Genomic DNA, 24,528 nt, shown 5'->3' on the forward strand with positions numbered 1-24,528 from the left:
CAGTGGATGTTTCTGCTCGTCATGCTATAACCAGAAATGACACATGACATCTGCACTGTGTCTCCAGGTCTTTTCACCTCAGAGGATGACTGGTCCAGTTTGATCTCACACCAAACTCCTGTAAACAAAGAAAAAAGGAATCAAATACACTGTATCACAGGTTAGATATTTAACACAGAGTCATTTAAATGTGTTCAAGTAGATGATCCTTTTACCATGTATGTGAAGTATAAACACAAATACAGTCCATGTGAGTGTATTTTCCATTATGAATGATGATCAGTTCTATTTAGATGAAAAACTCTCCCAGTTGTTCTTTGACAAATGCTGTGAGAGTTGATTGTGTTGCATTTATAAGCAATAAAACTTTGCATAGACCTCCCCCTACTGGTATAAAAGGGAACAACTTGACTTTTTCTCATAAGTAATCGATTCCTTCAGGAGTCCTGAAACATTTTACTTGATTCATTATGTCATGAGAAAAAACAAACAAAACAAGAAAAAACAAAAACAAAGGTTTGGGAACTGATATCACATTAAAAAAACAAAATATGAAGACACAGGAAGAGAATTAATTATTTAAGAATTGTTTTAGGCCTGAGTTAAAATGTAACTGATATCTTAAAAAAGCATTGTTCTTTTCTACTTTATATGTACTCTTTATTTGTTTCAGGGGTCATGTGTATTAAAGTCTGGATGGTTTGGATATTTGTGCAGATCTGTTGGTGTTGGTGTCACTGTGCACTGACCTGTTTAAGCTAAATGTGTTCTTTAAAGCATCATTTGCTTTAAGTCTTTATAAACTGAATCAGTTTATATAGACTAACTATGGTCATGATGAAGAATGGAATCATGTTTATCATGTTCAACATGTCAATCGTGTTTTTGTTTTTAAAAATTTGCTCAATTTTTTTTTCCCCATATCAAGAGCTAAAGTGATCCAAAAATCATTGAATCATGAGATTATCACTTTTAGATTTATGTTTTTAGTTTATACAAGAAAATTCTAACTGAATCAAAGATGTTTGTGTATGATGCTAAAGAGCTCCACAGATAATGATACTGAAAGGGAGAATCAACTGAAGATAAAAGAGATGTATGTTTCTGTAACAAAGGGATAAGTTCATGATATTACATACAGGGTATAGATTTTGTACAGCTGGTTCACAAACTCCAGTCACTGTGTCTCTCGTGCACAATAATAAACAGCAGAATCTTCAGTTTTCAGACTGTTCATCTGCAGATACAGCTGGTTTCTGCCGTTGTCTCTGGAGATGGTGAAACGGCCTTGGACTGATTGGGAATAGTAAATGTAGTTACTGTCATAACGGATATAAGCGATCCACTCCAGTCCTTTTCCAGGAGCCTGTCTGATCCAGTGCATGCTGTAGCCACTGAATGTGAATCCAGATGTTGTACAGGTCAGTCTGTGGGATTCTCCAGGTCTTTTCACTGCAGGTTCAGATTCAGTCAGAGTCTGACCATCAACACCTGTAAATAAAACCAAGAAAATACAATAAGCTGCCAGTATTTGAAGAACACCCTTTAGTTTAATATAAGCAGATATGTTCACCTTCCCAGTAGATGGTTAACAGTACCAGTCCTGTCCTGTAGTCCATCATGTTAAACTATGGGTCCACTACTGTCTGTTTTCTTCTCTGTCGTCAGATAAGTAGATGTGGAAGGTGTGAGTTTTGCATTGACTCCTCCTCACAGGCCTGAGACTTTGAAAGTTCACTTCAGTGTTTAGTGACATCAGCAAAAATGTTCCAGGAAGAATTTCTTACAGCACTTTAAAAGTTTCCACATATGCTTTAATTTCAGCATCTACCAAAATCATTGCGACAATAAAACAAGACACAATGGGCTGTATGCACAGCCCCACTACTTCCTCAACTTAAGGCAGCTTCTTTATTTCCTGTCTTTCATTATTGGACACACTGATTAATCCAGGTGTGTCTGCTACTTCTTGTTGTGACTACTGTGGTCAGACACACCTGGATTAATCAGTGTGTCCAATAATGAAAGACAGGAAATAAAGCAGCTGCCTTAAGTTGAGGAAGTAGTGGGGCTGTGCATAGAGCCCATTGTGTCATGTGACTGAATATGTATTAAATGGATTCATTATTAAACAAGAAAAGCACTCGGAGAGCGCAGACCTCCGCCAAGACAGATCTGCCTCCCGTGTGTGTGTGCATGTTTGTTTGTTTGTTAGCAAGATTACTCAAAAAGTTATGGATGGATTTTCATGAAATTTTCAGGAAATGTTGATAGACTGGCACAAGAAAGAAATGATTAAATTTTGGTGGTAATCGGGGGGGGGGTTAGGGGCTTGCTTATCTTGATAACAAACAAACAAACAAACATGCATTCATACAAACACACAAAGCAAAGTGATCAAAATAACTCCTGGCAGAGGTACTGAATCTGTGTAGCAGGGGGGTGATGGATGACAAGGAACATTGTGGCACATTTTTGGTCTTTTAATGAAAGAAAAAATAAAACAAATAACAGCTATATAAGATAAACAGTTGATATATGAAAGATAAGGAATAAAATTATATGTGGAAACATCAGTTGTCTTTTACCCATCAGTGAACAAGACGATCACAAACTACAGAATACAGAATACTGTCCCATTGAGGGCAAAGATATGGTAGAGACACACCTTATGAAAAATTCAACAAGTTGACAAACAGAAACATAAGCAGAAAAACAAACATACTTAAATATATATATATATATGTATATGTATTTTTTTTTTTTTTACTATTTTTTGTTTGTTTGTTTACTTATTTCACACCAGATTCTTAATAGTTTGAAAGAAACTGAGCATGAGGTTTTTGTTTTTTTGTTTTGTTTTTTTTTTTTTGGAGGGGGGGGTTGTGCACAAGTTAAATCTGTAATTTATTGGGATTTTGAATGTAATCTGTACCAGATTAAAAATATAAATGAATGATTTTAATACAGAGTCAGTCTCCGTAGATGTTCAGTTTTCATTCATATTCTCTCCTGTTGACTCTTGGCCTCTGAAACTTTTATTCAACAGCCTCTTCTATATCTCAGTCGTGCTTTAAGTTACAGAATGCTTGAAAGAAGAAACTTAAGATTTCTGAGTTTAACTGTAATGTATTAATTTCAAAAATACTTAAAATTTTTTGCTAATATTAAGTATCATTTAATTAATACTGACAAGTAGGATTTTGTACAGCTGCTTCACTAACTCCGGTCACTGTGGGTGTCGTGCACAATAATAAACAGCAGAATCTTCAGTTTTCAGACTGTTCATCTGCAGATACAGCTGGTTTCTGCTGTTGTCTCTGGAGATGGTGAAACGGCCTTGGACTGACTGGGAATAGTAAATGCTAGTAACATCGATAGTAGCGATCCACTCCAGTCCTTTTCCAGGAGCCTGTCTGATCCAACCCATCAAGTGGCTGCTGAATGTGAATCCAGAGGCTGTACAGGTCAGTCTGTGGGATTGTCCAGGTCTTTTTACTGCAGGTTCAGATTCAGTCAGAGTCTGACCATCAACACCTGCTGAGAAGGACCAAGAATATCATCAGTTTGTTCCTACCTGAAACCTTTTTATTTACAGTGTCTCAGTAACACATTCTTCACCTGCCCAGCAGATCATTAACAGCACAAGTCCTGCCCTGTAGTCCATCATGTTCAACTGTACACCCACTGGTTCTGTCATCATCTGCAGTCGCTTAAATGAGACAGAAAACATGTTTGTTTTGCATGGACTGCTCCTCACAGGTTGGAAGGCAGTAAAGCAGAAGTAGATGTTTAGTGATGTGAGACAAATTCCTTCTCATATTTGAACTTTTGTAACCTCTTGAACAAAATAAAAAACAAAATTACAACAAAGCTCTCTCTCTCTCTCTCTCTCTCTCTCTCTCTCTCTCTCTCTCTGTCTCTCTCTCTCTCTCTCTCTCTCTCTCTCTCTCTCGACGAAAGACAAAAATATTGTTCTTAAAAATCAGCACAGAATTTAGTTATATAAAATTTAGATCTATTCCATTTTGTAAATCAGTGAGCAACAGATTATAAATATAAGTAAACAAGTAACCTGTAAAAATAAAAATGTTCACTGTCTTTATCTGTATCATTCTCATTTCAGTCAGTATCAGTATCTTCATAAAAAATGTTTTCACCGTTTGCATGTTTATCTGTCTGGTCATTGTAAAAAAGAGGGTGAAATAATATATAATTGATAAATCACTAAGGAATTGTTTGATACTTATAAAAAGAAAAAATCCAGAAGTCACGACAAAAATATTTTTAGGGAAAATGAGGGAAAAGAAACCTATTCCTATGCCTGCTGAAAACATGCTTGGAACACAAACCAACATAAATGGATGGCTGTAAGTAGAGGAAGGAGTTTTTGTATGACTTTCCTGTTATTGTCTGTCACTGTGTCTCTTCGAGCACAGTAATACACTGCTGTGTCCTCTGTCTTCAGACTGTTCATCTGCAGATAAACCTTACTGCTGGAGTCGTCTCTGGAGATGGTAAATCTACCCTGGACTGACTGGGAGTAATAGATGGGAGTACTGGCTGTGTGTACCAATGCGATCCACTCCAGTCCTTGTCCAGGAGCCTGTCTGATCCAGTTCCACACTCTGCTGCTAAAGCTTAGTCCAGATGTTGTACAGGTCAGTCTGTGAGACTCTCCTGGTCTGGTCACAACTGGGTCAGACTCTGTTATACTCCAGCCTTGAACACCTGTTAACACCAACACAGCAAACACCAAGAATGTTCTCATTCTGTCAGCCATGTTTACAGTGTGTTTAAGGCTTAAGTCCATGATTCTGCTTTAAATAGAATCTGTACTGGACTCTGGGGACAATTTGTTTACAGTAGCTCCTCCTATATTAGATTTATAATGAACCTACTGAATTATAATGAGGTTATTTTAATATTAAATAAAAAGACTTTCACCTCCAACACAGTAAATAGCAGTTGTGAGAATATTATTTACCCTCAAAGACATAGAACTATTTTTGTTGTGACTTCCTATATTTACTCTTCCTTTATCACTGTTTATAGTAGTATTTCTCTCAGCAATTTTCCTTTATTTTATTTACTAATTGTGTAAATGTTCATAAAAGTGTTGATTAAATTCAAAGGTTGAACGGAAAATCAAAATATATTATAAACTTAAACAAAATGAAACCATCTGCAACTACTGATATTTGCCAAACTCCATGGTTTTTACTGGTGAATCAATGCTGTTTCAGGTTAAAGAGTTTCCACATTTACTAAGGAAACTCTGACGTAAGTAGAGGTGGAGGACATCATAGTTTTGCATTGACTCCTCCTCTGGTTTTTACATGAAGGAGGATAAAAAGCTTTAGTCTTTAGTTTGTTATTATTAGTAATAATATTATTAATAGTAGGAGTTAAAGTATTTGCTTTATATTAAATTAAAGTCAAAGGTCTTATTATCTTGGTGCATTATGACTTATCCTCTTATTGTACAATCACCTCCTTTATTTTCACTAAAATCTTTTGATTTATAACCTAATAAACTGTCAAAACTACTGACAGTATTGATCTGATAAATTATAATGAATGACAAAAATAAACAATAAAAGAATGAATTCTTACAGTGATTTTTTTACATCTTCTGTAGTTATATGCCAAGATATGAACAACTGCACAATAAATTAGTTAAACAAAAGAATATATGTTTTTTTTATTTTGAAAAATTATTTTCAGCACAGCTATCCATAAAACCAAAAATGGCATGAGTAGCCATTTATATTATTTAAGTAAGTAAATAAAAATAGATAAAAAACAAAATGTAAAGCAGTGACAGTGGAAATGGCTTTTATTTTTATATTAAATTACCTTCACAGCTTTTGTTGACTGACAAATATAAAAAAAAATGAGCAAATGTTTCAAAAGTAATGCAGTTTTTAATTTTATTACATTTATATTGCTGTCAGTTTTTATTTGTTATTGCTGGTCATTAAGACCTGGGATTGAATCATCTTCTTTACTGTTTTTGAAGGTAATCGTGCATGTTTAATAAATATAAACTAACTTTGATATATTTGTTGTAGTTTTGTTCAATCACTGTTGAAAGTTCAGAACAGGTTTTCATTCACCGTGGGTTGTTCTGCAGGTCTTCTTTAATATCTAAATAAAAAATTAAGTATATTACAGACTCTTTTAATGCAATATTACTTTTTCATTTACTTCAGTCACAACTTCGTAAAAATTAATATTTAACATTTGATCATTCATTTTCACTACTCTGTCATTCCAGTGGAAATTCCTGATTATGGAATTGATGAGAATATCTGTGGATGCAGGAAACAGCAACTGGATATTCACAACCCACTAGTGTTCAAAAAATCGTTTTTGAGGATTTTGTACAGCTGATTCACTAACTCCAGTCACTGTGTCTCTCGTGCACAATAATAAACAGCAGAATCTTCAGTTTTCAGACTGTTCATCTGCAGATACAGCTGGTTTCTGCCATTGTCTCTGGAGATAGTGAAACGGCCTTGAAATGACTGGGAATAGTAGATGTAACTACTGTTAATCTGAATCCAAGCGATCCACTCCAGTCCTTTTCCAGGAGCCTGTCTGATCCAGACCATGTGAGAGCCACTGAAGGAGAATCCAGATGTTGTACAGGTCAGTCTGTGGGATTCTCCAGGTCTTTTTACTGCCGGGTCAGATTCTGTCAGAGTCTGACCCCAAACACCTGCGAAGACAAATGAGAAAACAGAAAATGTCTATAAGCTGTTAGTCTTTTAATATTAACCTGATCTTCAGACTGGTGAATATCTTGACCTGCCCAGCAGATAGTTAAGAGCAGCAGTCTACTAGCAGTTTACAGTGTCATTTGCTTTAAGTCTTTTATAAATTGAATCAGTTTATAAAGACCAACTACAGTCAACTATTGAGTGGAATATGTGTTTATGTTTTATAAGTTTAGTCATTTTTTATTTTGCACATCAAAAAAATAAATTAAACCAAAAATCATTGAATCATGCTATTGTAACTCTTTAGTTTTTTTTTTTTTTTTTTGGTGTGTTTTTTTTTTAACATGAAAAACTATAAATGAATTGAAGATGTTTGCATATGATGCTAAAGTAAAAATGCAGAAAAAAATACACATAATACTGAAATGGAGAATCAATTGAAGAAGAATGAGGTGCATGTTTCTGTTACAAAGAAATAAATCAATGACATGGCATGAAGGGTTTGAAGTGTAGTGTAGATTTTGTACAGCTGCTTCACTAACTCCAGTCACTGTGTCTCTCGTGCACAATAATAAACAGCAGAATCTTCAGTTTTCAGACTGTTCATCTGCAGATACATCTGCTCTTTGCTGTTGTCTCTAGAGGTGGTGAAATGGCCTTGGACTGACTGGGAATAGTAAGCACCCCCACCATTCCTGGAAGTAGCGATCCACTCCAGTCCTTTTCCAGGAGCCTGTCTGATCCAGGCCATATAGTTGCTGCTAAAGCTTAGTCCAGTTGCTGTACAGGTCAGTCTGTGAGACTCTCCTGGTCTGGTCACAACTGGGTCAGACTGTGTTATGCTCCAGCCTTGAACACCTGTTAACACCAACACAGCAAACACCAAGAATGTTCTCATTCTGTCAGCCATGTTTACAGTGTGTTTAAGGCTGAAATCCATGATTCTGCTTTAAATAGAATCTGTACTGGACTTTGGGGTTAATTTGTTTGCAGTAGCTCCTCCTACATCAGATTCATAGTGAACCTACTGAATAATAATGAGGTTGTTTTAATATTAAATAACAAAACACTTTCACCTCCAACACAGTAAATAGCAGTTGTGAGAATATTATTTACCCTCAAAGACATAGAACTATTTTTGTTGTGACTTCCTATATTTCACTATTCTTTTATCACTGTTTATTATAATATTTCTCTCAGCAATTTTCCTTTATCTTATTTACTGATTGTGTAGATGTTCATAAAGGTGCAGATTAAATTCAATGGTTAAACTGAGAAGCAAAATATATGATTAACTTCACCTAAATAAAACCTTCTATAACTACTGTTATTTGTCAAACTCCATGGGTTTTACTGGTGAATCAATGCTGCAGCAGATGAAAGTGTTTCCACATTCACTAAAGAGTCTGTGAACGTCCAAATGGGTCATATCTGATGTTCATGAAAATCTGAAAAACCTCTTTTTCACACCAATTATTTACATGTATTAACAGTATAATTGGTTCAATGGTTATTAAACATTTTAGATCAATAGATGCTTTTGGTCACTACATATGACATGAAGTTAAATTTTAAATTACTCAAATGCATTCAATTCATAATTTCATGTAATTGAAAAGTAAGTAAAAGAAATTAATGGATGATATTCATCAGTGTTAAATTATACAAGATTATTGTGTATATTAGTCATCTTATATTTGGTTATTATATCTGAGACTTTGCTGCAGATGTATAGATTTAAAACACTTGGACAGTAATTACAGATGCTTTAAAGCCACATGCAAAAAATCATGAAGCTTCAAGGAAAAAACCTATTCTCAGAACTGAAACCTGAGACTGGAACTGAAAATTTTTTAATTCTCATTAACATGCACCACAGTTAGTGCATATAATCCTTTACTTAAAACCTCAAAAAAAAAAAAAAAAAAAAAAAAAAAAAAACGCTTAAGTGACAGTAATGTTTGAAAGAGATGTTTGTTTTTTTTGTTTTGTTTTTTTTTTGAACCATGAACAATTATTTGTTAATATCAGTTTTTATTCATTATTGTCTGCTCATCATTTCATACAATAAACCAACATCTGGGATATATTTTAGAATGAAAACAATCCTCAAAGTCATGTTTTGGTCAAATGTTTCTCTTGTTATTTTTTTCTTTATGTGAAGTCACCTCTTTAGTTATAAACATTTCTGGACATAAAATTTAGTGGAAACAGTACAAATGTGTTTTGAAATTCATTTATGTACTTTTGAGATAATATTGTTTGACTCAGAGGTTTTTATTCAGCTGCTCCACTGTCTTCAGTCACTGTGATCACGAGCACAGAAGTAAACAGCAGAATCGTCTGTTGTCAGACTGGTGATTTCCAGGTACTGAGTGCTGCTGGGAACATTTTCAGTCATGGTGAAACGTCTTTGGAAAGAGCTGCCATAGCGAGGAGAATTATTGCCTGTGTCCATTCTCCCAATCCATTCCAGAGCTTGTCCCGGCCTCTGTCGTATCCAGTGGATGTTTCTGCTCGTCATGCTATAACCAGAAATGACACATGACATCTGCACTGTGTCTCCAGGTCTTTTCACCTCAGAGGATGACTGGTCCAGTTTGATCTCACACCAAACTCCTGTAAACAAAGAAAAAAGGAATCAAATACACTGTATCACAGGTTAGATATTTAACACAGAGTCATTTAAATGTGTTCAAGTAGATGATCCTTTTACCATGTATGTGAAGTATAAACACAAATACAGTCCATGTGAGTGTATTTTCCATTATGAATGATGATCAGTTCTATTTAGATGAAAAACTCTCCCAGTTGTTCTTTGACAAATGCTGTGAGAGTTGATTGTGTTGCATTTATAAGCAATAAAACTTTGCATAGACCTCCCCCTACTGGTATAAAAGGGAACAACTTGGCTTGTTCTCAAGAGTAATCGATTCCTTCAGTAGTCCTGAAACATTTTGCTTGATTCACTATGTAATGAGAAAAAACCAAAAAAACAAAAAGAAAGGTTTGGGAACTGATATCACATTAAAAAAAACAAAATACGAAGACACAGGAAGAGAATTAATTATTTAAGAATTGTTTTAGGCCTGAGTTAAAATGTAACTAATATCTTAAAAAAAGCATTGTAATTTTCTACTTTATATGTACTCTTTATTTGTTTCAGGGGTCATGTGCATTAAAGTTTGGATGGTTTGGATATTTGTGCAGATCTGTTGGTGTTGGTGTCACTGTGCACTGACCTGTTTAAGCTAAATGTGTTCTTTAAAGCATCATTTGCTTTAAGTCTTTATAAACTGAATCAGTTTATATAGACTAACTATGGTCATGATGAAGAATGGAATCATTTTTATCATGTTCAACATGTCAATCATGTTTTTGTTTTAAAAAATTTGCTCAAATTTTTTTTCCCCATATCAAGAGCTAAAGTGATCCAAAAAACATTGAATCATAAGATTGTCACTGTTAGATTTAGGTTTTTAGTTTATACAAGAAAATTCTAACTGAATCAAAGATGTTTGTGTATGATGCTAAAGAACTCCACAGATAATGATATTGAAAGGGAGAATCAATTGAATATAAAAGAGATGTATGTTTCTGTAACAAAGAGATAAGTTCATTATATTACATACAGGGTATAGATTTTGTACAGCTGCTTCACTAACTCCAGTCACTGTGTCTCTCGTGCACAATAATAAACAGCAGAATCTTCAGTTTTCAGACTGTTCATCTGCAGATACAGCTGGTTTCTGCTGTTGTCTCTGGAGATGGTGAAACGACCTTGGACTGACTGGGAATAGTAAATGCTGCCACTGTCATAACGGATATAAGCGATCCACTCCAGTCCTTTTCCAGGAGCCTGTCTGATCCAGTTCATGCTGTAGTCACTGAATGTGAATCCAGATGTTGTACAGGTCAGTCTGTGGGATTCTCCAGGTCTTTTAACTGCAGGTTCAGATTCAGTCAGAGTCTGACCATCAACACCTGTAAAAAAAAAGCCAAGAAAATACAATAAGCTGCCAGTATTTGAAGGACACCCTTTAGTTTAATATAAGCAGATATGTTCACCTGCCCAGTAGATGGTTAACAGTACCAGTCCTGTCCTGTAGTCCATCATGTTAAACTATGGGTCCACTACTGTCTGTTTTCTTCTCTGTCGTCAGATAAGTAGATGTGGAAGGTGTGAGTTTTGCATTGACTCCTCCTCACAGGCCTGAGAGTTTGAAAGTTCACTTCAGTGTTTAGTGACATCAGCAAAAACGTTCCAAGAATATTTGCTTTACATGCACTTTAAAAGTTTCCACATATGCTTTAATTTCAGCATCTATCAAAACCATGTCAACAATAATACAAGAAACAATTGTGTCATGTGACTGAATATGTATTAAATGGATTCATTATTAAATGAATCTGTTCAGCAGGGGTGTGATGGATGACAAGGAACACTGTGGTTAATTTTTGGTCTTTTAATAACAGAAAAAATCAAACAAATAACAGCAATATAAGATAAACAGTTAATATATGAAAGATAAGCAATAAAATCAAATGTGGAAACATCACTTGTCTTTTACCCATCAGTGAAAAAAAGGATCACAAACTACAGAACACTGTCCCATTGAGGGAAAGTTATGGTAGAGACACACCTTGTGAAAAATTCAACAAGTGGACAAACAGAAATATAAGCAGAAAAACAAACATACTTAGATCCAGACAGACAGACCAATAGACAGACAGATGGACATAAACAGGGAAAAGGTTCTAATCAGTTGTTTGTGTGTCCTCTAGAGTTTAACACCAGGAACTGAAACTGTTTTACTGTAGAAATGACATGAAAAACCCCAAAGGTTTAGGACTGAAACCTTGTCTGTCACTTGTTTCTAACGTTAACAAAACTCAGAACAGGATTATTCAAAGACTATTGATTGATTGACTGATTGATTGATTGATTGATTGATTGATCTATCAGATTTTTGATAGTTTGAAATAAACTGAACACTTTTTTCATTTTACAAACACATACACGTTTATGATTTTTGATTTCCCCTCTAATTAGGATTTCATTTCATTCATGTTCTCTACTGTTGACTCTTGGCCTCTGAAAATTTTCAGTGATTGTCTCTTCCATAACTCAGTCCTGCTTGAAGTTTAACTGTAATGTATTAATTTCATAAATACTTCAGGACTGTTTCTGGTGCAATTTCACTTCTTATCAACATTTGGATTTTGTACATATTCTACACATTTTATGAACAATTATAAACACCTGTTGTCGACTACAATGGTTTACTAAAATGAAACATCATTTAAGGAATCTCTGCTTTACTGACACGTAGGATTTTGTACAGCTGCTTCACTAACTCCAGTCACTGTGTCTCTCGTGCACAATAATAAACAGCAGAATCTTCAGTTTTCAGACTGTTCATCTGCAGATACAGCTGGTTTCTGCCGTTGTCTCTGGAGATGGTGAAACGGCCTTGAAATGACTGGGAATAGTAAGTGCTGCCACCACTATAGGTGATCTCAGCGATCCACTCCAGTCCTTTTCCAGGAGCTTGTCTGACCCAGTGCATGTCGTAGCTGCTGAAAGTGAATCCAGATGTTGTACAGGTCAGTCTGTGGGATTCTCCAGGTCTTTTTACTGCAGGTTCAGATTCAGTCAGAGTCTGACCATCAACACCTGTTCAAGGAGAAAAAGTGCATTAGACCTGCATCACAGTTTGACTCCAGATGGATTTGTTATTAATTGTTTGGTATCTTCACCTGCCCAGCAGATAATGGAAAGCAGCAGTCCTGTCCTATAGTCCATCATGTTCAACTGCTCTGTTCTCTGTTGTCCTCTCTGCACTCACATAAGTAGAGGTGGAGGACATCTAAGATTTGCATCGACTCCTCCTTTGGTTTTCACATGAAGGGTTAGGGTTGGCTTAAAAGACAGTCTTGAGTTTATTATTATTATGACTAGTATTAGTAGTAAAAGTAGGAGTTGTAGTATTTACTTTATATTAAACTAAGGTGAAAAGGTTGAATTAACTCTGTGTATTTGGAGAATGAACCTCTTATTGTACAATCACCTCCTATATTTCAGTCAAAATGGTCTGATTTACAACCTAATTAATTTGCTTCTTTTTTTCTTTTTTTTTTCTTTTCTTTTTTTTTTTTTTTAACATTATATTGCATTTGGCAGACACTTTTATCCAAAGTGACAAACAAAAGAGAGGATCAAATCAAGCATCAGTACTAAAATACAATAAGCAAAACATTATCAAATGAAAGAAAAAATACTGGGTGAAATGCAATTGTAGGAACAGGAGTAACCTGATAAACTGTCACAACTACTGACAGTATTGACCTGATAAATGATAATGAATGACAATAATAAACCATTACAGAATGAATTGTGGCAGTGATTTTGAACATCATCTGTAGTTGTATGTTAAGATGTGAACAATAGTGTGTGAATTTAGTTCAACAAAATAATAAAGTTGTTTTGAAAAACAACTCTCAGAACAGCTATCCATGAGACGAAAAACTGCACTGTCTTTTATATAATTAAAAACATATATGTATGTATCAAGTAAGTGTAAAATTAACAGTGAGAGTGGTAATTTATTTTTTATATTAAATTACCTTTACTACAGCTTTTTCATGACTGGGAAATTTTAAAAAAATGTGCTCATTTTTCACAAGTAATGCAGGTTTAACTGTATTTCATTAATATTAAGATCTGGGTTTTCATCATCTTCAGTACTGTTTTTAAGGTAATCATGCACTTTCAATAAAAAAAAACTAACTTTGATATAAATGTTGTAGCTGTGTACAGTCACTGTGAGTTTCTCTGCAGGTCTCTGTGCTTCATAACAGACTGTTTTAATACAGTATAACTTACTCATTAACTTTAATCACAATCTCATACAAAATAAACTTTAACATTTGATGATTTATTTTCGCTAATCACTCATTCCAGTATAAATTCCTGATTATGGAATTGGTTAAAACATCTGTCGATGCAGGAGACAACAATGTAATATTCACAACCCACCAGTGTTCATATAAAGTAACTACAGCATCATTTTTGAGGATTTTGTACAGCTGATTCACTAACTCCAGTCACTGTGGGTGTCGTGCACAATAATAAACAGCAGCGTCTTCAGTTTTCAGACTGTTCATCTGCAGATACAGCTGGTTTCTACCGTCGTCTCTGGAGATGGTGAAACGACCTTGGACTGACTGGGAATAATAAGTGCTAGTAACAACAATAGTAGCGATCCACTCCAGTCCTTTTCCAGGAGCCTGTCTGATCCAGTGCATCCAGTAGCCACTGATTGAGAGTCCAGAGGCTGTACAGGTCAGTCTGTGGGATTCTCCAGGTCTTTTTACTGCAGGTTCAGATTCAGTCAGAGTCTGACCATCAACACCTGCTGAGAAGAACCAAGAATATCATCAGTTTGTTCCTACCTGAAACCTTTTTATTTGTATTGTCTCAGTAACACATTCTTCACCTGCCCAGCAGATCATTAACAGCACAAGTCCTGCCCTGTAGTCCATCATGTTCAACTGTACACCCACTGGTTCTGTCATCATCTGCAGTCGCTTAAATGAGACAGAAAACATGCTTGTTTTGCATGGACTCCTTCTCACAGGTTGGAAGGCAGTAAAGCAGAAGTAGATGTTTAGTGATGTGAGACAAATTCCTTCTCATATTTGAACTTTTGTAACCTCTTGAACAAAATTACATTTGTGTAAACACTATTCAAATTGTGGAACAAAAACTCCCTCTCTCTCTCCAGAAAAATACAAAAATATTGTTCTTAAAAATAATCACAGAATTGAACTAAATGATATTTAGATCTATTCCATTATGTAAATTAGTGAGTAACAGATTTTAAATATAGGTAAACAAGTCACTTGTAAAAGTAAAAATGTTCACTGTCTTCATCTGTATCATTCTCATTTCAGTCAGTGTCAGTATCTTCATAAAATATATTTTCACCGTTTGCATGTTTATCTGTCTTGTTGTAAAGTAGATGGTAAAATGATATATAATTGATAAATCACTAAGGAATTGTTAGATATTTATAATAATAATAATAATAATAATAATAATAATAATAATAATAATAATAATAATAATAATAATAATAATAATAATAATCATGCAGAAGTCACTACAAAAATAAAGAGTGACAATATTTTTTTCTCTTATATCAACTGAAAACATGCTTGTAGCACAAACCAACAGAAATGGATGGCTGTAAATAGAGGAAGGAGTTTTTGTATGACTTTCCTATTATTGTCTGTCACTGTGTCTCTTCGAGCACAGTAATACACTGCTGTGTCCTCTGTCTTCAGACTGTTCATCTGCAGATAAACCTTACTGCTGGAGTCGTCTCTGGAGATGGTAAATCTACCCTGGACTGACTGGGAGTAATAGATGGGAGTACTGGCTGTGTGTACCAATGCGATCCACTCCAGTCCTTGTCCAGGAGCCTGTCTGATCCAGTTCCACACGTTGCTGCTAAAGCTTAGTCCAGATGTTGTACAGGTCAGTCTGTGAGACTCTCCTGGTCTGGTCACAACTGGGTCAGACTGTGTTATACTCCAGCCTTGAACACATGTTAACACCAACACAGCAAACACCAAGAATGTTCTCATTCTGTCAGCCATGTTTACAGTGTGTTTAAGGCTGAAATCCATGATTCTGCTTTAAATAGAATCTGTACTGGACTCTGGGGACAATTTGTTTACAATAGCTCCTCCTACATCAGATTCATAGTGAACCTACTGAAAAAAAATGAGGTTATTTTAATATTAAATAAAAATACTTTCACCTCCAACACAGTAAATAGCAGTTGTGAGAATATTATTTACCCTCAAAGACATAGAACTATTTTTGTTGTGACTTCCTTAATTTAACTATTTATTACTATTTATTATTATATTAAACTCAGCTATTTTCCTTTATTTTATTTGCTGATTGTATAGATGTTCAAAACTGGTTGAACTGAAAATCAAAATACATTATTAACTTTAACAAAATAAAATCTTCTACAACTATTGATATTTGTCAAACTCCATGGGTTTTACTGGTGAATCAATGCTGTTTCAGGTTAAAGAGTTTCCACATTTACTAAGGAAACTCTAAAGGTGGAGGACATCTAAGTTTTGCATTGACTCCTCCTTTGGTTTTTACATGAAGGAGGATAAAAAGCTTTAGTCTTTAGTTTGTTATTATTAGTAGAAGGAGATGAAGAATTTACTTTATGTTAAATTAAAGTAAAAAGGTCTTATTAACTTGGTGCATTATGACTTATCCTCTTATTGTACAATCACCTCCTTAATTTTTTTTGATTTATAACCTAATAAACTGTCAAAACTACTGACAGTACTGACTTGATAAATTATAATGAATGACAAAAATAAACAATAAAAGAATGAATTCTTACAATGATTTTTTTTTATATCTTCAGTAGTTATATGCCAAGATATGAACTGAGTAATAAATTAATTCAACAAAAGAACATTTTTTTTTTAATTTTGAAAAACTACTTTCAGCACAGCTATCCATAAAACCAAAAACAGTATGAGTTGTCATTTACATTATTTAAGCAAGTAAATATCGATCAAAACAAAATGTAAAATAAACTGTAAATGTGGAAATGGCTTTTATTTTTTTATATTAAATTACCTTGACTACAGTTTTTGTTGACTGGCAAATGAAAAAAGTGCAAATGTTTTAAAAGTAATACAGTTTTAATTTTATTACATTTATATTGCTGTCAGTTTTTATCTGTTATTGCTGGTTATTAAGACCCAGGTTTTAATCATCTTCTTTACTATTTTTGAAGGTAATCATGCACTTTTAATAAATATAAATTATCTTTGATATACAGGGTGGAGAAGCAAAATTTACAATGAACATTTAGTTGTTCTTTCTCAGCAGACACTGCGTCAATTGTTTTGAAACCAAACATATATTGATGTCATAATCATACCTAACACTATTATCCATACCTTTTCAGAAACTTTTGCCCATATGAGTAATCAGGAAAGCAAACGTCAAAGAGTGTGTGATTTGCTGAATGCACTTGTCACACCAAAGGAGATTTCAAAAATAGTTGGAGTGTCCATAAAGACTGTTTATAATGTAAAGAAGAGAATGACTATGAGCAAAACTATTACGAGAAAGTCTGGAAGATACTATTAAAGAAGAATGGGAGAAGTTGTCACCCGAATATTTGAGGAACACTTGTGCAAGTTTCAGGAAGCATGTGAAGGCAGTTATTGAGAAAGAAGGAGGACACATAGAATAGAAACATTTTCTATGATGTAAATTTTCTTGTGGCAAATAAATTCTCATGACTTTCAATAAATTAATTGGTCATACACTGTCTTTCAATCCCTGCCTCAAAATATTGTAAATTTTGCTTCCCCACCCTGTATTTGTTATAGTTTTGTTCAATCACTGTTGAAGGTTCAGAACAGGTTTTCATTCACTGTGAGTTGTTCTGCAGGTCTTCCTTAATATAAAAAAAAAAAAAAGTACACTACAGGCTTTTTTAATACAGTATTACTTTTTCATTGACTTCAATCACAACCCCACAACATAAAAATTTATATTCAACATGTGATCATTTATTTTCACTACTCTGTCATTCCAGTGGAAATTCCTGATTATGGGAATGATTAGAATATCTGTGGATGCAAGAAACAGCAACTTGATAATCACAACCCACTAGTGTTCATATAAAGTAACAACAAAACCATTTTTGAGGATTTTGTACAGCTGCTTCACAAACTCCAGTCACTGTGTCTCTCGTGCACAATAATAAACAGCAGAATCTTCAGTTTTCAGACTGTTCATCTGCAGATACAGCTGGTTTCTGCTGTTGTCTCTGGAGATGGTGAAACGACCTTGGACTGACTGGGAATAGTAAGTAGTGCTGCCACTACCACTATAAATCCAAGCGATCCACTCCAGTCCTTTTCCAGGAGCCTGTCTGATCCAGGCCATGTGAGAGCCACTGAAGGAGAATCCAGATGTTGTACAGGTCAGTCTGTGGGATTCTCCAGGTCTTTTTACTGCCGGGTCAGATTCTATCAGAGTCTGACCCCAAACACCTATGAAGACAAATGAGAAAACAGAAAATGTTTATAAGCTGTTAGTCTTTTAATGAGAACCTGATCTTCAGACTGGTGAATATCTTGACCTGCCCAGCAGATAGTTAAGAGCAGCAGTCCTGTCCTACAGTCCATCATGTTCAACTGTTCTCACATGCCTCCTGCAGTCAGATAAGTAGAGGAGGAGGACTTCTGAGTTTTGCATTGACTCCACCTAAAAAACAAACTGTGAACAGACAAACATTTGGTTCTTAAAAATCAACACAGAATTCAGCTAATTGAATCTTTTTTTATTATTATTTTTAGGTCTATTCCATTATGTCAAATAGTGAGGAGAAGATTATAAATATAAGTAAACAAGTAACTTGTAAAAAAAAAAAAAAAAAAAAAAAAAAAGGTATACACTAAAGTTAACGCCTTTATCTGTATATCATTCTCATTTTATCTTTTAATCTCATCATCTTGTTAATCAATGTCATTCAAATCTTAATTTATAATCAAAATGCTTTGGGGATGCAGCAATATATTGGACACACATCAGTATCAGCTGACATTCCTGATATCAGCCAATATCAGTATCTTCATATAAAATATCTTTTCACTGATTTCAAATTTATCCGTCTTGCAATGTTTTTTTTTTTTTTTTTATTTAGTTTTTTTTTTTTTTATAAATTTGTATGTTTATTTCTATTCAATGATGATGTAGTGAAGGCTTAAAAACTTTAAATTAATAACGATTTTTAAATATACATATTAAACAATAATTTTCTCACGAGGGTTAAATAACAAGAAAAACAAAATAAAGAAACAGAAAGAAACACAAGCATCAGTAGCAGCTATTGGCAAAAGTTATCCTGTTACATTGATAATATCCATCAATAATCTGTGCATCTCTAAAATGCTGCCATTCATTGTATAGTGTTACTTTTCAATTCTTTTATATTTCACAAGAGATCAGTGTAAGTTAAATACTGCAGTTCAATACCTTAGTGGTGTTTTTCTAAAGGTCTCTCCACTTACATTCACTTATTAAAATAAAAGACCAGCTTAATTTGTTGTTTACAGTGTCATTTGCTTTAAGTCTTTTATAAACTGAATCAGTTTGTAAAGACCAACTATAGTCAACTATTGAGTGGAATATGTGTTTATATTTTATAAGCTTAGTCATTTTTTTTTCCACATCAAAAAATAAATTAACCCAAAAATCACTGAATCATGATATCGTAACTCTTTAGAGTTTTTTTTTTTTTTGTTTTTAACATGAAAAACTATAAATGAATTGAAGATGTTTGCATATGATATTAAAGTAAACATGCAGAAAAAATACAAAGAGGGGTGTACACATGATAATACTGAAATGGAGAATCAGCTGAAGAAGAAGGAGATGCATGTTTCTGTTACAAAGGGATAAATTAATGACACTGCAGGAAGGGTTTGAAGTGTGGTGTAGATTTTGTACAGCTGCTTCACTAACTCCAGTCACTGTGGGTGTCGTGCACAATAATAAACAGCAGAATCTTCAGTTTTCAGACTGTTCATCTGCAGATACATCTGCTCTTTGCTGTTGTCTCTAGAGGTGGTGAAACGGCCTTGGACTGACTGGGAATAGTAAGCACCCCCACTCGTGTCAGTTGCGATCCACTCCAGTCCTTTTCCAGGAGCCTGTCTGATCCAACCCATCCAGTAGCTGCTGAAGGACAGTCCAGTTGCTGTACAGGTCAGTCTGTGAGACTCTCCTGGTCTGGTCACAACTGGGTCAGACTGTGTTATGCTCCAGCCTTGAACACCTGTTAACACCAACACAGCAAACACCAAGAATGTTCTCATTCTGTCAGCCATGTTTACAGTGTGTTTAAGGCTGAAATCCATGATTCTGCTTTAAATAGAATCTGTACTGGACTCTGGGGACAATTTGTTTACAGTAGCTCCTCCTACATCAGATTCATAGTGAACCTACTGAATAATAATGAGGTTATTTTAATATTAAATAAAAAGACTTTCACCTCCAACACAGTAAATAGCAGTTGTGAGAATATTATTTACCCTCAGAGACATAGAACTATTTTTGTTGTGACTTCCTATATTTAACTCTTCCTTTATCACTATTTATTGTGATTTATCTCTCAGCAATTTTCCTTTATTTTATTTACTAATTGTGTAGATGTTCCTAAAGGTGCAGATTAAATTCAATGGTTAAACTGAAAAGCAAAATAAACGATTAACTTAACCTAAATAAAACCTTCTACAACTACTGTTATTTGTCAAACTCCATGGGTTTTACTGGTGAATCAATGCTGCAGCAGATGAAAGTGTTTCCACATTCACTAAAGAGTCTGTGAACGTCCAAATGGGTCATATCTGATGTTCATGAAAAGCTGAGAAACTGCATTTCACACCAATTATTTACATGTATTAATAGGATAATTGGTTCAATGGTTATTAATCATTTTAGATCAATAGATGCTTTTGGTCATTACATACGACATGAATCTAATTAAATTTTAAATGACTCAAATGCATTCAATTCATCAATTCATGTGTTTTAAAAGTAAGTAAAAGAAATTAATGGATAATTTTCATCAGTGTTGAATTATACAAGATTATTGTGTGTGCATGTTAATTATCTGATTATATTTTGTTATTAAATCAAGAGTTTTCTTCAGACATACAGATTTAAAACACTTGGACAGTAATTGCAGATGCTTTAAGGCCATAAATACACAAAAAATCATGAAGCTTCAAGAAAAAAAAACATTCTCAAAACTGAAATATGAGACTGGAATTGAAAATGTTTTAATTCTCTTCACCATGTACCACAGTTAGTGCATATAGTCATTTATTAAAAATCTCCAAAACAGAAAAAAACACTTAAGTGACAGCAATGTTTGAAAGAGATGGTTTGTTGTTTTGAACCGTGAAATGTTATTCATTAATATCAGTTTTCATTAATTATTGTCTGCTCATCATTCCATACAATAAACCAACATTTGGGATATATTTTAGACTGAAGACAATCCTCAAAGTCATGTTTTGGTCAAATGTTTCTCCTGTTATTTTTTTCTTTATGTGAAGTCACCTGTTTAGTTATAACCATTTCTTGACATAATATTTAGTGGAAACTGAACAAATGTGTTGTGAAATTCATTCATGTACTTTTCAGATAATATTGTTTGACTCAGAGGTTTTTATTCAGCTGCTCCACTGTCTTCAGTCACTGTGCTCACGAGCACAGAAGTAAACAGCAGAATCATCTGTTGTCAGACTGGTGATTTCCAGGTACTGAGTGCTGCTGGGAACATTTTCAGTCATGGTGAAACGTCTTTGGAAAGAGCTGCCATAGAGAGGAGAATTATTGCCTGTGTCCATTCTCCCAATCCATTCCAGAGCTTGTCCCGGCCTCTGTCGTATCCAGTGGATATAGTTGCTCGTCATGCTATAACCAGAAATGACACATGACATCTGCACTGTGTCTCCAGGTCTTTTCACCTCAGAGGATGACTGGTCCAGTTTGATCTCACACCAAACTCCTGTAAACAAAGAAAAAAGGAATCAAATACCATCACAAAGACCATCACAGGTAAGATATTTAACACAGAGACATTTAAATGTGTTCAAGTAGATGATCCTTTTACCATGTATGTGAAGTATAAACACAAATACAGTCCATGTGAGTGTATTTTCCATTATGAATGATGATCAGTTCTATTTAGATGAAAAACTCTCCCAGTTGTTCTTTGACAAATGCTGTGAGAGTTGATTGTGTTGCATTTATAAGCAATAAAACTTTGCATAGACCTCCCCCTACTGGTATAAAAGGGAACAACTTGGCTTGTTCTCAAGAGTAATCGATTCCTTCAGGAGTCCTGAAACATTTTGCTTGATTCACTATGCTGTGAAAAAACAAAACAAAAAAAAAGGTTGTCACATAAAAAAAAAAATAATAAACAGAAAAAAGAGAACTGATACCTTAAAAAAACATTGTTCTTTTCTACTTTAAATGTGCTCTTTGTTTCAGGGGTCATGTGTATGTGTATAAAATTGATCAGTTTATATAGACTAACTATGGTCACGGTGAAGAGTGAAATTATGTTTTTCATGTTCATCATGTCAATCTTTTTTTTTTTTGTTTTATAAATTTGCAAAAAAAAAAAAAAGTCCACATCAAAAGCTGAAGTGACCCAAAAATCACTGAATCATGAGATTATCACTTATTGATTTAGGTTTTTAGTTTATACAAGAAAATTCTGACTGAATCGAAGATGTTTGTGTATGATGCTAAAGAGCTTCACAGATTATGATATTGAAAGGGAGAATCAATTGAAGATAAAAGAGATGAATGTTTCTGTAACAAAGGGATAACTTCATTATATTGCATACACGGTATAGATTTTGTACAGCTGCTTCACTAACTCCAGTCACTGTGTCTCTCGTGCACAATAATAAACAGCAGAATCTTCAGTTTTCAGACTGTTCATCTGCAGATACAGCTGGTTTCTGCCGTTGTCTCTGGAGATGGTGAAACGACCTTGGACTGACTGGGAATAGTAAGTAGTGCCACCATCACCACTGATCCAAGCGATCCACTCCAGTCCTTTTCCAGGAGCCTGTCTGATCCAACCCATATGATAGTGGCCTGAGAATCCAGATGTTGTACAGGTCAGTCTGTGGGATTCTCCAGGTCTTTTCACTGCAGGTTCAGATTCAGTCAGAGTCTGACCATCAACACCTGTAAATAAAACCAAGAAAATACAATGATCTGCCAGTATTTGAAGGACACCCTTTAGTTTATTATAAGCAGATATGTTCACCTGCCCAGTAGATGGTTAACAGTACCAGTCCTGTCCTGTAGTCCATCATGTTAAACTATGGGTCCACTACTGTCTGTTTTCTTCTCTGTCGTCAGATAAGTAGATGTGGAAGGTGTGAGTTTTGCATTGACTCCTCCTCACAGGCCTGAGAGTTTGAAAGTTCACTTCAGTGTTTAGTGACATCAGCAAAAACGTTCCAAGAATATTTGCTTTACATGCACTTTAAAAGTTTCCACATATGCTTTAGTTTCAGCATCTATTAAACCCATGGCAACAATGATAAAAGAAACAATTTTGTCATGTGACTGAACATGTATTAAATTAATTCATTATGAAATGAATCTGTTCAGCAGGGGTGTAATGGATGACAAAGAATATTGTGGTTAGTTTTTGGTCTTTTAATAACAGAAAAAAATCAAACAAATAACAGCAATATAAGATAAACAGTTAATATATGAGAGATAAGCAATAAAATCATATGTGGAAACATCACTTGTCTTTTACCCATCAGTGAAAAAAACAATCATAAACTACAGAACATTGTCCCATTGAAGGCCAAGATATGGCAGAGACACACCTTGAAAAAATCAACAAGTCGACAAATAGAAATATAAGCAGACAAACAAACATACTTAGATACAGACAGACAGACCAATAGACAGACAGATGGACACAAACAGGGAAAAGGTTCTAATCAGTTGTTTGTGTGTCCTCTAGAGTTTAACACCAGGAACTGAAACTGTTTTACTGTAGAAATGACATGAAAAACCCCAAAGGTTTAGGACTGAAACCTTGTCTGTCACTTGTTTCTAACATTAAACAAAACTCAGAACAGAATTATTCAAAGACTGATTATTCATTTATTCATTTATTTATTTGTTTATTTATTTATTCATTCATTCATCAGATTCTTGATAGTTTGAAATAAACTGAACATAGGGCGCTTTTTTTTTTTTTTTTCATTTTACAAACACATACATGTTTACGATTTTGGATTTCCCCTCTAAATAGGATTTCATTTCATTCATGTTCTCTACTGTTGACTCTTGGCCTCTGAAAATTTTATTCAGTGATTGTCTCTTCCATAACTCAGTTCTGCTTCAAGTTTAACTGTAATGTATTAATTTCATAAATACTTGAGGACTGTTTCAGGTGCAATTTTTCTCCTTATCAACATTTGAATTTTGTACATATTTTACACAGTTTATGTACAATTATAAACATATGTTGTGGACTGAAATGGTTTGCTAAGATGAAACATCAATTAAGGAATCTCTGCTTTACTGACATGTAGGATTTTGTACAGCTGATTCACTAACTCCAGTCACTGTGGGTATCGTGTACAATAATAAACAGCAGAATCTTCAGTTTTCAGACTGTTCATCTGCAGATACACCTGGTTTCTGCTGTTGTCTCTGGAGATGGTGAAACGGCCTTGAAATGACTGAGAATATCGAGTAGTGCCAAGATTACTGATGTCAGCGATCCACTCCAGTCCTTCTCCAGGAGCCTGTCTGATCCAGTCGATGCTGTAGCTGCTGAATGTGAATCCAGATGTTGTACAGGTCAGTCTGTGGGATTCTCCAGGTCTTTTCACTGCAGGTCCAGATTCAGTCAGAGTCTGACCATCAACACCTGTTCAAGGAGAAAAAGTGCATTAGACCTGCATCACAATTTGACTCCAGATGGATTTGTTATTAATTGTTTGGTATCTTCACCTGCCCAGCAGATAATGGAAAGCAGCAGTCCTGCCCTATAGTCCATCATGTTCAACTGCTCTGTTCTCTGTTGTCCTCTCTGCACTCACATAAGTAGAGGTGGAGGACATCTAAGATTTGCATCGACTCCTCCTTTGGTTTTCACATGAAGGGTTAGGG

At 34.6% G+C, this 24,528-nt stretch overlaps 1 protein-coding gene and 2 gene segments (V, D, J or C); all 3 read right to left on the reverse strand.

The window, feature by feature from the left end:
• The window catches only part of LOC115424836 (uncharacterized), a 353,136-nt gene that overhangs the window by 176,872 nt on the left and 151,736 nt on the right, over window positions 1-24,528 (reverse strand). The gene's annotated exons all lie outside the window — the stretch shown is intronic.
• The window catches only part of LOC115423875 (Ig heavy chain V region 914-like), a 243,074-nt gene that overhangs the window by 159,123 nt on the left and 59,423 nt on the right, over window positions 1-24,528 (reverse strand).
• On the reverse strand, window positions 1,119-1,622 carry LOC115423886 (immunoglobulin heavy variable 3-30-3-like). The segment is given in 2 exon segments: window positions 1,119-1,491; window positions 1,574-1,622. Coding segments are annotated over 2 exon segments (363 nt in total).

This window comes from Sphaeramia orbicularis, chromosome 8 (assembly GCF_902148855.1).
Source record: "Sphaeramia orbicularis chromosome 8, fSphaOr1.1, whole genome shotgun sequence".
NCBI classification, from domain to species: domain Eukaryota; kingdom Metazoa; phylum Chordata; class Actinopteri; order Kurtiformes; family Apogonidae; genus Sphaeramia; species Sphaeramia orbicularis.